The sequence below is a fragment of the Austrofundulus limnaeus genome, unplaced genomic scaffold, assembly GCF_001266775.1.
Source record: "Austrofundulus limnaeus strain Quisiro unplaced genomic scaffold, Austrofundulus_limnaeus-1.0 Scaffold753, whole genome shotgun sequence".
Classification (NCBI taxonomy): Eukaryota; Metazoa; Chordata; class Actinopteri; order Cyprinodontiformes; family Rivulidae; genus Austrofundulus; species Austrofundulus limnaeus.
The window spans coordinates 1-17,291 of NW_013953155.1; the positions used below are offsets into that span (position 1 = coordinate 1).

General features: G+C 41.7%; 1 protein-coding gene across 1 annotated transcript; it reads left to right on the top strand.

Annotated features, from left to right (window-relative positions):
* Positions 1 to 636: 636 nt before the first annotated feature.
* Positions 637 to 15,258, top strand: LOC106532339 (WW domain-containing adapter protein with coiled-coil; the record flags this gene model as incomplete). The annotated part of the gene is given in 8 exon segments (XM_014028378.1): positions 637 to 939; positions 1,325 to 1,358; positions 1,678 to 1,867; positions 6,018 to 6,109; positions 7,939 to 8,048; positions 10,183 to 10,280; positions 11,396 to 11,665; positions 15,142 to 15,258. Coding segments are annotated over 8 exon segments (952 nt in total), but the record flags the coding sequence as incomplete, so codon positions are not given.
* Positions 15,259 to 17,291: the final 2,033 nt, after the last annotated feature.

Sequence of the window (17,291 nt, forward strand, 5' to 3'; positions counted from 1 at the left end):
GAATGAGAACATCCTCATCTCTGAAAGAGTGACCGCTGGCCTGTAAATGAGTGAAAACTGCAGAGTTCTGGCCGCTTAAAAGCCTGAATTTTGCCTGAAACTCTCAGACTGAAGAAGTCTCTTGGAGGAGAGACGAAACGTTTCATTAGAGAAGAACCCGTCCAGAGACCTACACAATTTTTTTCTTTCTGTACTTTAATCTCTACTTTACAAAGGGGGCATTGCACCTCCATATTTTATGTTCAAATTGAATAGATCACTCAGGTATTATTATGCATGTTTTATAGTGAATGTTGCAGTAAAATGTTACAATGACAAGATCACAAACATTATTGCACCAAGCACAATTACACATTTGCACTAAAGTACATGAGACAAAGCGGACACAAAGTCACTAAATTTGCAACTCTGTGTTCCACAACCCGCCACCTTTCATGTCAGACGGGTTATTTCAGCCCCGCTTTGAAATTATTGTACGTTATGGGATTTTTGGAATTACTGATCCATCATCGTACAGAGGGCAAAATTATCGTACCTCTTGCAACGCTGTCCGGAAGATAATAGCAGCTTTATTTTGAAAAGTTAACCGGAAGTGGTCCCAACCAACCATTAGCGAGCAGACAAATCTCCGTTTCCTCCTACGTCTTCTGCGTTCCGCTCAGCTCCTTTTGGCCGAGTTAAACGCACACTGTACTTACATGTCAGATGATGTACTGAGGGTGGTTCTTAATAAACACCACCCGCTGTGCAATGGTGGTACTCGGAGGACGACTTGTAGCTGGATGGTGGTAAGATAGAGCAGACAACAGGAAGCTGGGGGAAAAAAACAACAACTGTAAAGAGCAGACAGGAGGCCACGGTTCCCCCTCAAACACATATACACATCATCAGGGCCTTGATGGTGATGCATGCAAGGAAACCAACAAGAGTCAGCGATGGGTAAATCTAATTTAGAGTTTGGATTTAATGGGTGTACGTGATAAATTTTGAAAGCTTGCTATTTCTTCGTAACCTTTAGCTATCGCGGCTAACCGCTAACAGCTAAAGAGTTAGCTAAGGTTCCGGACATTTCTAAGCTAACCCGACTGACGTTAGAACATCTGGCATAATGGTAATTTAGGCGTATAGAGTTGATTACTATTATTAGTATTAAAACAATATATTACTTTTTTTTCTGGAATAATTTTGGCAATGAAAATATGTCTATAAAACATGTTAGCATTGCTAACTGTAGCAAAACCGTTTACTAATAAAAGTAAACTCATCAAACTTATCCAAATAAGGTATACACTGTTTGAAACTTCCCCTTTTTGTGTCTCTTCAGGTGCAACGACCGAAGGGATTCACAATCCTATCAGGTAAGATGTTCAGGTAAACTATTGATTCAGCTGACATAAGTGTGTGTGTTTAAAAAGTGTTTCAAGAAGTGTTTAAAGCCTCGGTTTGCATTTAAATGAAATACTGATTTCTCTCAAAATAAACGACGAATGAACTCCCAACTTCTTGAGCCAGTTACTAGTTTTTAGGATTTCCAGATTATGACACACAACATGTACAAATTTAATAATTACATCCACTTCACTATTGTCAGTGCTACTAGGACTTTAACTGTTAACACAAACTATGGTTATTGCTGTAAGATGAAGCATTTCCTAAGCAACGTATTCTTCTTTCTAGACCCATAAATCTCAGCCAAAGAGCCAGTCCACCAGCCTTCACCGCTTTAACAAGGTGCGTGACAGCTCATCAGATCCCATGCCCCCTTACAAGGTGCTGCGGCGGTCAGATGAAAGTCCTGTCAGCAGACACAGCGATGGAACGGGACACAGCAAAGCCAAAACCTCTCATACTGCCAGAGGGAAAAATGGTAAGTCTTGGTGCTGTGTCTTTGCACAGGCAATGACTTATATTTATTCTTTAAAAGTTTCAAATGAGAGAATTGAACTTTTATGGCTGAGTGCAACAAAAGAGTGCAAAATGATTTTGATAGAATTATGGTCTCCGAGGTTCCTTTCTGGCGTCTTTTTGTGCTGATCTCTGACTTAATACAACCCCAGTTCCTATGAAGTTGAGATGTTGTGTAAAACAGAAATAAAAGCAGAATACTATGATTTGCAAGGCCTAGGAATTTCATCATCTACAGTCTATAATATCAGAAGATTCAGAGAATCTGGACAAATCTTTGCAAGTAAGTGGCAAGGCTGAAAACCAACATTGAATGTCTTTGACTGGACATCAGGCAGTGTCCCTAAGGCAGCACTGCATTAAAAACTGACTTCTGTAACAAATATTAGCACATGGGCTCAGGAAGACTTCAGAAAACCACTGTCAGTGAACACAGTTTGTCTCTACAAGTACAAGTTAAAACTCTACAGTGGCATCATTAATGCTGAAAGGTACATACAGATTTTGGAGCAACATTTGTTGCCATCCCAGGGTTGCTGTCCCAGTGCATTATAAGGCTGGCAGACCACCAGGCTTTTAAATATCTGTTTCCTGCTATAATAGAGAAATCATCCATCCATTCTGTCCTTGATCCTAATCAGAGTTGGGGGGCTGGAGCCTGTCTAACCTGCCTTTGGGTGCAAGCAGGAGGCACTTGGACAGGTCTCAGTCCATCACAGAGACACCTGGACAGGTCTCAGTCCATCACAGAGACATCTGGACAGGTTCAGTCCATCACAGAGACACCTGGACAGGTCTCAGTCCATCACAGAGACATCTGGACAGATTCAGTCCATCACAGAGACACCTGGACGGGTTCAGTCCATCACAGAGACACCGGGACAGGTCTCAGTCCATCACAGAGACACCTGGACAGGTCTCAGTCCATCACAGAGACATCTGGACAGGTCTCAGTCCATCACAGAGACACCTGGACAGGTCTCAGTCCATCACAGAGACATCTGGACAGGTTCAGTCCATCACAGAGACACCTGGACAGGTCTCAGTCCATCACAGAGACACCTGGACAGGTGTCAGTCCATCACAGAGACACCTGAACAGGTCTCAGTCCATCACAGGGACACAGAAAAAGAGACAAACAATTATCCACACTCCCAGTCACACCTAGGTTGTATTCACGCCTGGCACCATGGGTGTAACCGCCATAGGTACAGGGTGGGACATGTCCCCCCAACTTCCCATATTTGTGCCCTCTGTTCCCCCCACTTATTTCAACCGAAGCAGGAAAAAAAAAGACCTTTAAAAAATGTGTCCCTTCCCACACTTTTAGGCCTTGCCTGACACATTTGATCTGCTTTAAATGAACCAGAGTTCATTTCCAGCGTTGGTCCGGACCTTTGGTGCAGGTGTGAATACACTCATGCGAACTCTGGTGCGGGTCAAACAACCGGACCGAGACCTGCTTTTTGAGGTGGTCTCGGTCCGCTTCCAAACGAACTCTGGTGCGGATCAAACAACCGGACCGAGACCTGCTTTTTGAGGTGGTCTCGGTCCGCTTCCAAACGAACTCTGGTGCGGTTCACTTCAGTTCGCTTCTGGTGTGAATACAGACCGGACTCTAACCGAACCAACTGCATTAAACATGCGCCTTTGTGGACTTCACAGGCCACCGTTGCTGAGCTAAATAAACTGAAATCATACCTGTTTCGTCGTCTCCTGCTTAGCAGTCCTGCTGCCGGCATGTTGTGGGTCAGAACACGCAGAGCACCTCATCTCCTTTGGGTTGTGGGACAGATTTACTGATGTCGCTCCAAAGTTAGAATTTCATCACGAAACCACCATTAAATTCCCTGCTTTTGATATTTTAAATGCTATTGCAGTTGTACTATTAGGGTTGGGCGATAATGGCAATAAAATTAATCACGATTAATTGTGGTATTTAGCCGTTAATGATTAATTTGATGATTAATCCCCTGGAGTCCCTGGATACCCTTATGTCCTAGTCACATGACCAATTTAGTGGGAAAGATTTGCTCTTTGTAAAAATCTTTTTCAAACTGTCAAAATCACAGACTTCAGGCTATACTTCAAATTTTAAATTGTGTTGATAAATAAATTACAGAACTTTTGTTTAAATGTTCGTCATATTTGAAGCAGAGAGGAGCAGTGAGCGGACTGACCGGGGAAATCTCCAGTCACTCTGCCTGGTGGAACTAATCATATTAATTGTCAAGTGCCAAAAAATAATCGATTAATGTTTTTCTGACGATTAATTGCACACGATACGATTATGCCCAACTCAATGTACTATCAGCAAAAATGTGCACATCAGAACCGCAGCATGCAGAACTTCTTTGTTTTCTTCTGGGTCTGTGCGCTCAGTCCCGCCCCCCGTCCTTTCTGTCCAGTGGGAGCAATGATCGTCACCCTCGTGGCTTTGTTTACAAGTTATAGTTCATTTGCAAAAAAACAATGTGAATGCAAACCGCACCAAACGAAAAAAATAAAGTCTACTTTTGGTCCGGACCAAACAATTGGACCAAAGGACTTTCCTGGTGTGAATACACCCCTAAAGTCACACAGAAGAGCTCTAAAATATTTTTAAACTAAACACTCTGGATTTAAAGATCAAAATACAAATTATTAATAATGATTCATCATATCAGTCATGATAAATTATTGACAATTACTGTGAGGAGTATTTAACATTAAGGTATAATTAGGCAGTCAATATACACTCATACATAAATTTATTATTACTATAATTAAAGATGAGCCGTGAAAGTTTGTTTGTATCAAACAAGTAGGTCTTGGTGTTGCTCTGTGTTTATGACCCCTGCTATAGTTGGTGTTTAAGTATTGTCAACAATGTCTTACAATAATCCAAAATTACATTATGTCCTATTTTCTGTCAACTTTTAACATTTTTTTTAACAAAAACGTGGGCTGCCAAAGCTGCCCTACCACCCAGCTGAGGCATTTTTCTGGGGGAAACCCTGCATCCAAGCAACGTCTTTTTCAGAAACGTCCCTGCTTATTTCAGCAAGACAATGTCCTGCCACTGCATGTGTTACAACAGCATGTCTTCATTGTAAAATAGTGCAGGTACTAGATCAGCCTGCCTGCAGTCCAGACCTGTCTCTCATTGAAAGTGTGTGGAGCATTATGAAGAGCAAAATACAATGACAGAGACCCCGGACTGTCGAGCAACTGAAGTTGTTCATCAAGCAAAAACGGGACAGAATTCCACTTATAAAACTTCAACAGTAGTGCCCTCAGTTCCCAAACACTTATTGAGTGTTGTTAAAAGGAAGGCTGATGTAAGACAATGGGAATGTGTTGCAGGCATCAAAACCACTTTATTCATTTGAACATCAAATGCCTTGTCTTTGTAGTGTATTCAACTGAATATAGGTTGAAAAGGATTTGCAAATCGTCAAACTTTGTATTTATTTATGTTTTACACAATGTCTCATCTTGATTGGAATTGGGGTTGTAGATAATTTCTGTCCCTTGTACACTTTTCTCTCATCACTCTTGTGATCAAGTAGAAGCTGTACATTCAAATCAAACCTCATCTCTAAAGTCTATCCTGGATAACAAAATAAGGTTCTGGAGAACTTTGTCTTCCAGTCATCAGATCACAACACAGCATCTTAAACGTAGACTGTAAAGAGAAAAACAATGGACTGTAAATGGTAAATGGACTGTACTTATATAGCGCCTTTCTATCCATCCAGGACACTCAAAGCGCTTTACACTACAGACATTCACCCATTCACACACACATTCACACACTGATGATGGTAAGCTACACTGTAGCCACAGCTGCCCTGGGGCACACAGACAGAGGCGAGGCTGCCATACACAGGGGCCACCGGACCCTCTGACCACCATCAGTAGGCAAAGCGGATAAGGTGTCTTGCCCAAGGACACGATGACTGAATTGACTGGACGGGGATTGAACCGGCGACTTTCTGGTCCCAGGACGACTCCCCTAACCACTCTACCACAGCCACCCTAATGCTTCCTGTTTCACAGCATTAGAATAAAGTCATCTGCAAAGTGCTGTGCATTATTTGTTACCTGATTAAAGTAAGGTTTTGTTACAGGGACCAGTGGATCTCCACAGGAGACCCCTCACAACAACAGTTCTCACCATGCTGCTGAATCTCATCCGAGTCAGAGTAAACCTGCAGACAGGGTAAGTTCTTGTCCTGTTTTAATAGGCCCTGACACACTAGACAACTTATGAACATTTTAAAGACTTTTACGTTGAAGTTGGAATTGAAAAAATCAACAGGAAGCTTCCTTTTAGCGTGTACATAATGTAATTCTAACAAATTGATCAAATATATAACTTTTATTAGCAATTTAGACATAAAAAATGTTTCATAAGTTGGCATAAGTTGTCTAGTGTGACAGGGTCTTTAGTTGGGCATTATGTAGATCTGTATTTATTATAATATATTTATCATAACAAACATTGTGAGCAACTGAAGTTCGCTTTCGTTTTGCCACTTATTTATTATAAATCCAAGGAGGGCATACAGTATATTGCTGCCCCAATGACATCTGTGGCAGACCCCCCCCCCCMCACACACACACACACACACAGCAAGTCTTTCCCATTCATACGATAGTGAGCATTTTTGCACGAGTCATAGATGAATATGCACACACACTGCTAAATTTGTCAGCTTTAGCTGCGCTTGAGTGAAAGTGCACGTCTTTAATCCCTTGCACAGTGATACAGGCAGCATGTGTGTTCGCCCATGTAAACATCCTGGCGCGTAAACACTCTAATCTGCTCCCCTTCCCTGGTAATTACACTGACTAACGAGCAAAGCATGGGGACACGAGCTCCTACACACACACACACACACCCACACACACACACACACACACACACAGATACACCCCCTGCGTGACAAATACAGACTTGAAAAAGTGAAGTTTTAAAACATCCACAAGCGTGATGTCATGTCATGCTGTTTGTTAAAATGTCTCTTGTCGGGGAGGGGTCTGTGGTTCATGGAGGGGTCTGTGGGTCAGGGTCGTGAGGAGGAGGAAATAAATGAATGAGTTGCATGAACTTTTATTTAAGATTTAAGTTTCTTTTTTATTTCAAAGCTCCTTCTGGCTCAGCAGCAGAAGCATAAATATTACTTTTAAGAAAGCTGATGATAAAGTTGAATAAAAATCTAAGTCTTATGAAGGTAAATTAAATTTCTGACAGTGATCATTACACAGTGTAGCTCTAATTCTTCACAATCTGTGTCACAGCTTCCCGTCTCCAAAATGAACAAACGCGTGGGTCAGAGCTGGCGTGAGGCACCGCACATTTTCACGTCAAGTTTGGATTTTATAAATCACAACCTTGTTGTAAAAAGTGGCGTACGCAAGTTTCTGGGCTCAAATTGTGCGTACGCCAGTTTTATAAATCCGACCCCAGGAGTTTTGTCATGAGCACAAGTTGGATGTGTCTGTAAATTAATTATGGCAATATTAGCATTTAATACAATGTTAGATTTTTAAAAAGTCCAGAAGACAACAGAGGTGCAGTGTGGGTTATTAGTTATCAGTTTTAGAATCTTCTACAGCTGCGGAATTGGTTCCGTACATTTAATACTTTATTACATTCCAAAAGCTTTATGTTATTATTATTTTTTTATTATTTACCATTATTTTACCAGGCAAGTCCCATTGAGATCTCAGATCTCTTTTTCAAGGGAGGCCTGGGCCTGAAGGCAACCTATTGGCATGTTTTTGGGGGTTGGGGGAAGCCAGAGTACCCAGAGAAAACCCACGCAAGCACGAGGAGAATATGCAAACTCTGCACAGAAAGACCCCAGGTCCGAACCGGGGATCAAACCCAGGACCTTCTTGGTGTGAGGCGTCGATGCTAACCACTGAGCCGTCGTGCCGCCACAATACTTACATATAATACATATTTTATGTAGCTAGAGGAACAAATTAGTTGTCCCCATTGTAATTGTAGATCTGTTTATGCTGTATCTTTCTGAACACCAGGACCCAGCAGATGATTGGACAGAACACATTAGCTCCTCTGGCAAGAAGTACTACTACAACTGTAGAACAGAGGTTTCTCAGTGGGAGAAGCCCAAGGACCTGCTGGAGAGGTAAGTTGAATTGTAGGAAAAATGCACCTGATTATTTTTTTTTTACCAAGAAATGAATACCAAAATTATGTTCAAGATTATTAAAATGGATTTTATTTTTTGTGTTTTTCCTGGCTTTAGTAAAGTGGGGAATGACAGCAGCTTTTCATGGAAGCTACAGTTACCTATAAAACATATTCAAACTGTTGCTGCATTCTTTATTTGTGATGATGTTCCAGGCTTTTACCACAACGTCTTTCAGTTCTTGTTTGTTTTGGGGGGTTTCTCCCTTCAGTCTCCTCTTCAGGAGGTGAAATGCTCTGTTGGGTTAAGCTCAGGTGATTGACTTGGCAAATCTAAAACCTTCCACTTTTTTTCCTCTGATGAAGTCCTTAGTTTTGTTGGAAGTGTGTTTCGGATCATAAGCAGTTCCTTTCTTTCTCCACACTTTGTCCTTTCCATCACTTTGGTCTCATCAGTCCATAGGATTGTCTTCCAAAACTTATGCGGCTCATGTCTGTACAAATTTCAATCTGGCCTTCCAATTATTTGTACTGATGGTGGTTTACATCTTTGTGTATGGCCTTTTTATTTCTGCTCTCCATTGCAGTTTTCCCACAGTGCTGCTGGAGGGCTCAGATCACAAGCATCCAATAATGACTTTCATCTTTGTCCTTTTCAGCACTGAAATTTCTTGATTCTTGAAATGTTTTTACTGATATTGTGACCAGTAGAGGATGGATATTCAATGTCTTTCCAGTTTTCCATTAAGAAACAGTCTAAAATTATTCCATTATTTAATTTATTTATTTTTTATAGACCAGTGAACTTCTGCACATCTTTACTTCTGATAGAGTCTGTCTGTCCATAATTATATTTTTATTCCTAGTCCTCTAATTGACCTGGTTTCAAATAACTTAATGAGTTGCAAAACTCTCTCCTCTAGCTTTCTTATTTGTACCACTTACCTTTGCAAGCTTTTTGTTGACTCTATTCCAATTTTTTGAAACGTGCTGCTGCCATTAGTGTCAAAATTACTTTATTTTTAATTTATTATATACATTTTTATTTTAAACTTTTGATGTTTACTGAGTTGCATTGTAAAATGTGTATGCGATTTATGAATCATTGCATTCAGTTATTTACAGTTTCATAAATGTCAATTTGTATGGTTTGTCCGTGAATTACATGGATTTCCAACCATTTTGTAGGTATATGAGATGATAGAAATTTTTTTAAATTTCAGTTTCAGATTTATTTTGTCTCAGCCTGTTGAATTAAAAAAAACTTGCTTTGCCGCACCACAGCAATGGTGATGTGCCACAGAATCAATGTTTTTCTTGATCTGAGGCTCTGCGCCCTCAGTTGTTTCTTTCAACAAGGAGGAGGAAGGTGTGGCGGAACACTGGTAAAATTCAAATTCAAAAATACTTTATTGATCCCAGAGGGAAAAATTAGGTGTTGTTGTAACTCATTTAACTAAAGAGTTATTGTAGATGCTGATGGCTATAGGCAGGAAATATCTTCAGTAGCGGTCTGTATTACAGTTGAAGTTGAAGAAGCCTCCGACTGAAGACACTTTGTCTTTCTATGATGGTCTGATGAAGAGGATGGTCAGGGTTGTCCACAATGTTCTTGATTTTATGTAAAATCCTTCTTTGCACCATCATCTCCAGAGATTCCACAGTCGTCCCCAGAACAGAACCAGCCTTCTTTATCAGGTTGTTTAGCCTAAAACTCCTCCCTGGTGCGAGTACTATTTATTTATTTATTTATTTATTTATTTATTTATTTTGGTGAAAATTACAGACTTTTGAAGGTCAGTGTACAGGTAAACTTCCGAAAGGGTTGACATGTAAGCATTTTATACATTTATACATGTAACTTTATTGAAAGTGGTGTTGCATTTTTAATGTACAAGTGTCATTCCCTGCTGTCAATCTGTGCATAGTCTTTCTTTTTATGGATTTTAAAGTATATAGTTAAATTAAATCCTGATAATCACTCATTTACTGTAAAGAATAAAATCAGTGTTTCTATTTAAATGAGGATGGATTTCTCAAGCACTTGAAGAATGTTATCTATTTGGTTTGTAACAATCTATTCCACTCTGTGTTCGTCTCGTTCTGACCGATGTTTCTCTGTTCTGCTGCAGGGAACAACGCCAGAAAGATTCAGCGAAGATTGTGGCTAACAGTTTCCCCAAGGACATGGATTACAGACAAGAGACATTGCAGGAAAAAGCCACAGCTAGTAAGACTAAACTAAAAACTTGTTTTAAACAGTCATCTTTTTAGATATTTTTGCTGTTTATCACTGTAAGGCAGGGGTGTCAAACTCCTGTCCTCGAGGGCCGCTATCCTGCATGTTTTAGAGGTTTTCTTGCTCCAACACACCAGATTTTGATCGCTGGGTGATTAACAGGCTTCTGCCCAATTTGAAGAGTTAATTCAATCACTGAATCAGGTGTGTTGGAGCTGGAAAACCTCTAAAACATGCAGGATAGCGGCCCTCGAGGACTGGAGTTTGACACCCCTGCTGTAAGGTTTCTATCTGATTCCAAGATAAATTAAAAAAAAAATCTGAAACAAAACATTTGGACTTGGACAACCGTCATGGCACATCCATGTGATTAGATGACGTAGTTGCAAAGGGTCAATTCAGTATATGACTATGTTGGAAAAATATGCGTTGTTCAAAATGGTATGTTTGAATGAACAGGATTCAGCTGGGTTTCTTCTTCAAAACTTTATTTTCAATCTTCTGACGCCAATCGGGTACATTCAGCGCTCAGCAGCACAGGCCTCAGCGTACAACCTTGGGCTGAATCAAAACAAACACAGGAGCTCTGCTCTGAGCAGACACTCTGCAAAACACTGACAACTTCTTCCTACTATAATAATGAAYTSAGCTTATAATGTTCATCCCTTCCTGGTTACACCCCAGAGGTGTTACCTTTTATGTCAGACGTCAGAACGTCACTCAGTTTTGTTTAGGCTAAGAGAAAGAACACATGGTAACACACACACACACACACACACACACCCACCAACTCTTATTCTGTTATGGCCTTAAAGCTGTAATGATCAGAAAGTATAAAATACAAAACTGAATCTAATATTCAGTTAATCAGTTACAAAATTTCTTCAACTACATAAGGATTTTCAGTGGCCCCCAAACGGTCAAATTCCATTAATAATTTTCTGGAGGCAGCACTGCTCGAATGAGAAGGAAAATGTAACTACAGAAGTGTGGTTGTTTTGTTTGTTTTTGGTGTTTTATTTTTTGGGGGAGGGATTTACCATGTCTATGTAATTTTCTTTGTATTTTGCTTTATGTTTTACCCATTTTAATTTTATCATTCACAGAAACAACATCGGGGGACCAATCCACAACTTCAAACTGCAGCCAGTCCTCCTCTTACTTGTCTTCTCAGAACCTAATCTGTGCTGCTGGGTCTTTAGGTTCTGCCCCCTCCAACATGTCGTCCTCCTCTACAGGACAGGGTGCTGCAACTGTGCAGTCACCATCAACTGCACTGCTTCAGGACCCCGCCCTCTTTCATCAGCTCCTCCCAGCGCTACAGGCAACTCTGCAGATGAACAACGGCAACATGGACATGGCCAAGCTCAATGAAGGTGAGGGTTGGTGATTGTGGAAGCAGAAAAAGCTGACATTTCTCCACACACACATTTCTCTTTTCAAACAATCATCGGCCGACAAAGTTTGGTTGAGTTAATATTTTGGTCAATAATTAACGTCGTGATGTGACAAAAGGGAGGCAGCGAAGGTCAAAGAAAAGGGATATCTAGTAGTGAGACCAGTTAAGTTGTATGGCTTGAAGACGGTGGAAATGACAATAATACAGGAGACAGAACCGGAAGTGGAAGGGCTGAAGACGAGGTTCTCATTGGGAGGGACGATTATGGAGACAAGATTAGGAATGAGTCTACTGAGAAAATAAAGTTAGAGAGACCAAACAATGGTTTGGACATGTGCAGAGGAGGGACAGTGGGCATACTGATACACGTGGACAAAACTGTTGGTACCCCTCGTTTAATGAAAGAAAAACCCACAGTGGTCACAGAAATAACTTGAATCTGACAAAAATAATAATAAAGATTTTATGAAAATGAACAAAAAAATGAACAAATGAAATCATTATTTTTCAACCATGCTTCAACACAGTTTTTTTATTTTGCCACTTCAGTAGAAAGCAGAACTGAATATCAGAATATTAGTATCTTGGCTTCTTCGTCATCAGTGGCTTTTTTTCCCTTTTTTTAATAGGAGAAAAAGAAAGAGAAAGAAAAAAGGGAAATGTAATGAGAAAGAATGAAAGAGAGATTAGAAGATACAGTATGTGAAATATATGTTGAGAAAACACAAGACAGCACACCCGACTTCTTGGCTCCACACCTACAACAACAAAGATAGCAAAACCACAGCAACAAAAATGCAAATCTACAGTATATAATAATGACTATAGCCTTGCTGAAAACCATACCCATATACATATATAAATTTATACATATACACATAAACATACCCATACCTGCATATCCAAACACTTTCATATATACAGTATATACACATACACATTTACACATATCTATACTCATACACATATGCACATACCATTCAGTCAGTGGCCAAATAGAAAACCCAGGATGTAAACACCTGTTTGTGTGCGGTTGTGAGCATGCATGAATCTCTCCAATGAAAAGTTTCAAAGTGACTGTGGGGGACCACAGACCCGACCCACAAAGCCAGAAGCCGACATAAGGGGGACCAGCGCCAAAGACCCCGAGAGGGACCCCAAGCGCGCAGCCCCAGAGACACCCGCGCCAGAAGGGGCGCCCACCCACCCCCCAAAGAGGACCACTGGAGACAACCGGAAGAGCCCCACCAGCGACCACACAAAGCAACCCCTAGGGCCAGCAGCGACGAACACACAGGCTCCGCCGGTACCCACTGTGCCAGAGTGGATCCAGGCATGGACACAGAGGCCCGGGCCCCCAGGGTGCACCCCACCCAGGCCAAGGCCTGACAGGGCCAGAGGGACCCAAACCCCACCGGGCAGCCACCGGGCCGAGCTGGCACACGCCCAAGCACCCAGCCCCGGACAACGAGAGCCACAAGTGCGCCGGCAGGCAAAGGCACAACCCACTAGAGGACAGCATGGCAGGGGAGTAATGGACCCTCAAATAATCCCGAAGAAGGGGCTGCCGAAGTCCCAGCCTGACAAAAATACAAGCATACACAAACACAATCACACAGTCCCACCCTCATCCTCTCACCCACTCATTCAAAGACACACAAGATGGACGCCACAATCCACTCACACTCCCCATACATACTCTATAACCCCAGGTCCAGGATGTGCACCCACCCCCTGCAGAGGGCAGCTCACACCTGAACCCAGGAGGTAGACCCCTTCAATCTGGGGTGGAGAAGAGCAGACAGCCAAGTCCCAGCCCAGGCCACACCAGTTCGACCGACCAGCCCCCCGCCCCAGCAAAGCCACGCCCCGGACCACCCCCACACCCTACCAACGGCCAGGTGCCCACCCCCAATCGACCACCCCCCAGACTCCGGCAGCCACCCCAGCCAGCCAGCGGGGAAAAAACTGAGGGAGCAAGAATGCTCCCGCAGAGGGCCAGCTCCCCCACTGACCCCAGTAGGCTCCCCCGCTCCCCGAGACCCACCCAAGGACTGAGGCCCCCAAGACCTCCTCCTCTGGACAGACCACCAGGCCCGAAAGACGCCAGATCACGGACAGACAGAGCCCGGAGGACTGCCAGAAACCGGGACCAACAGACCCCCCGCCCCAGAGCCGCACAGACCCCCAAGACCCGACCCCCAGCCCCACAGCCAACCGGCAGCCCAAAGAAGCCACTGAACCCCAGCAAGAATGATCTAGCCGAGAGCGCACACCCAGCCGCTGACAGCGCAAGGAGGGACCAAGAGCTAGCCCCTGCCACAACAAAGGGGCCAGCCAGCCGACCCAGCACAGCCCTCCGCCGCCACCACGGCCATCCGCCCAGCCCCACCCCAGAAGAAATACCACGCCCACCCCATCATTCAGACAACTGACATAACATATAGCATGCTAGACACCCAGGCTGGGTTGGCCTACCCCATCCCACAGGCCACCGGCCCCGTCCCCAGCCAACAGAGTTTAAAAAATAAATAAAACTCCTCAAACAGGCCTGGGCAGAAATGATGGTACCCTGAAAATAATGTGACCAAAGGGTCATGTTAAATCAAGGTGTGTCCACTAATTAGCCTCACAGGTGTCTACAATCTTGTAATTACCATTTTTTTCAAGTATAATACGTAAAATTTAATCCATAAAATCATCCATAAGGTTGGGGGGTAGTACTATACTCGGATAAATATTTTTACTTATGTATTTTAACCGAAATATCGGCTTCATTCACAAAATGGCTGAGTCCGGAAATGAGACCACGTCGTAAAAAGCAGTAGTAGAACAGGACGGGGTGGGTTGGAGTTCTGTTTGTGACGTCTCAAACGGTGGTGTTTGAAAACAGGTCATTTCAAGACGCAAAAAATACATTTACTTCTAGTAATGATACCTCTGGGTGCATTTCTTTGGTGCTTGGACTGTTTTTAGAAGCAGAACAGACTCAAATATAAGTTAAAAAAAAAACCCTGAAAAAGTTAATTTTGCATATAAGGTCCCCTTTAAATGAAAATGTTTGACCTGTAAGCAGATAGCTTATGGATGTTGGTGTTGATTTTTGCTCTATTTCAAAGAAGAGGATGATGAGGAGAACTAGGAAGTTTAACTCAAACAGTTCCTGAAACTGTCAGTCTGCTGACTGAGAACATTTGTATACAGTAAAATTTGTTTACAGAACAATATACTTATTAAACTAAATTTTAAATTAGATTTTTTGGACAATCATAATGTTTTGCGGACAACCAGATTTTGTCAACCTGTTGTCCGCTGGGCAACCTGAAAAAAAAATCCTAATGTCTACCCCTGTGTTTGCATTGTGCAAAATGTTTTGGCTCTCTCTTATTGTGCATCTTCATGCTCAAGTATGTGTGGTGTTCTTTGTCTTCTTTCCTCCTTTCTTCCCTCCAGTCTTGGCAGCTGCTGTCACCCAAGCTTCCTTGCGGTCTGTGCTTCATAAGCTCCTCGCTGCTGGACCTGCTTTGAACATCACTGCTCTGCTCTCCGCTGCTCAACACTCAAACCAAGGTATGGCATCTTCGCAGCCTCTTGTCATCTGCAAACTTCACAAGGATCCCTGTCTCACTGGTTCTTCAGTTTAGTGTCTTTCAGTATATTATGGTAGATTTTAACAGTCTAAAATTATATTGACTTTCATAGTTAAAGTTAAAATCACTGTGGCAAAAGAGAAGTTAACTCACCTACACAAAGTGGTTGAAATGAAAATTCACATTTAGAAAGATTATGTGACACTACTGCAGTGATTACAATATAAAATCAATCATATAACAGAGTTTGCTGTGCAGGTATACTGCTTGTTTAATGTCAGTAGGTTGCAGACTCTTGCTGGACCTGCAGACAAGCAGTAATTCAGTGCAGAACTGAAGGCCCTTATACTCCATTTCAAGCTGTAAAACCCACTCTTGTTGCAGTTGTGTATCGAAAATTTCATCTATTTGTTCTCAGAGCAGTTTCACCCGCCCCTTCTCGACATGAGTCTCTGTCCGAACCTTTTTCTCACCGGCGAACGCACAGAGTATTGTGGGATTGGTCAGAAGTATGCGGGCGTGTTTGTTCATTCAGAAAAGTGCTCCAATAACAATGGTGGCATTTTGCTTCCAGAGGTTGGCTGTTTTGCATCCAAACAACATGGATAGATTTGAGGAGCAGTTGTCCAAGTCACTTAGATGGTACGTTCTTTAATGACCCTTCCAGGCACTTATAAAGATGGTCAAACGGCCAAATACATTTGGATGGAGAGAAAGCACAGACATTGTGCATGAATCCGTCTGCTGAAAAGTGTAGCACTCTATCAGAACAAATTTGTGGCCAAACGGCAGATATCAGAGAGGAGCCTCAAGTGTGCATCAACCAGAGGGGTTTCCAACAAGCTGTATGCTGTCTCTCTCTCTCTCTCATGGCCTATGAAAAGTATGTGCAAAAGCAAATGCCTGGCAAACGTGACCAGGAGTCGACATCTGATCGGGTATGTTGGGCCTTTTGAGAGTTGTTTTCTCCTGTCCCTCCAGTAAGTCACCATCAAAATACAGCTGTTTGAACTGGCACTTAACAATTGGATATAAGCACTGGATCAGGATGTTCAGTTGAGGAAAGATCAGGGGACTTGTTGAGGTCCTACTGTCCACAGTAGAACATCAGCATGATTCAGGCTGTCCATAGACATGTTCCTTATGTGGATGGGCCTTATTTTGTTGAGTGACTGGACCAGTGAGCTGTCTCAGAAAAGGGATAAGACCTATGGATGCAGGATGTCATTGACATAATGTTGTCACGGTTCCCTGGAACCAAAGGTGGCATGAAGTATTGCTGTACCAAACGATTATTTTCTAATCTATTAATCTAACGATTATTTTTTTGATTAATGGATTATTCTAACAACAAATCTATAAATTATTCTGATGTGAGTGCACTGAATATTTAAAACGTTTTCATCAAATTAACAAGAATTCTTTAATATTGTAATATTTTCTTTAATATTTTTTTCATGGACACAAAATATGCACTCTAGAGTAAATTCTTTAACAAAAAAAGCTTAAAAGATTTAACATCAACATAAAATCTCAACCAAAGCATATAAAATTCAAGTAAAAGAAATATAGTGCAAGGTGTTAACAATCTAACAAATGAACTAAATCATGCAAAATTCAAGCCACTCTGGAAAAACTATAATAAACATTATAGACATAAACAACAAACTCTATATATATAAACAACAAACTCTCAGACTGAAGAAGTCTCTTGGAGGAGAGACGAAACATTTCATTAAAGAAGAACCCGTCCAGAAGACCTATACAATTTTTTTTCCTATAATAAACTTTTATTTATTATTTTTTATTTAACATATTTATCAGAATATAAAAATTAAAAATTAACAAATATCAAGACAACATCCAACTCTTTGTATTGTAACATCAGTTGTGTAACTTTTTTCTTTAAAGTGTAACTTAAGTTACTGTTTAAGGAGAAAATTGTTGAAAACAACAAGACTGTTTTGTCTTATTACACAAATTAAAATCCAGCTCCACGTGTTTCTATTGATG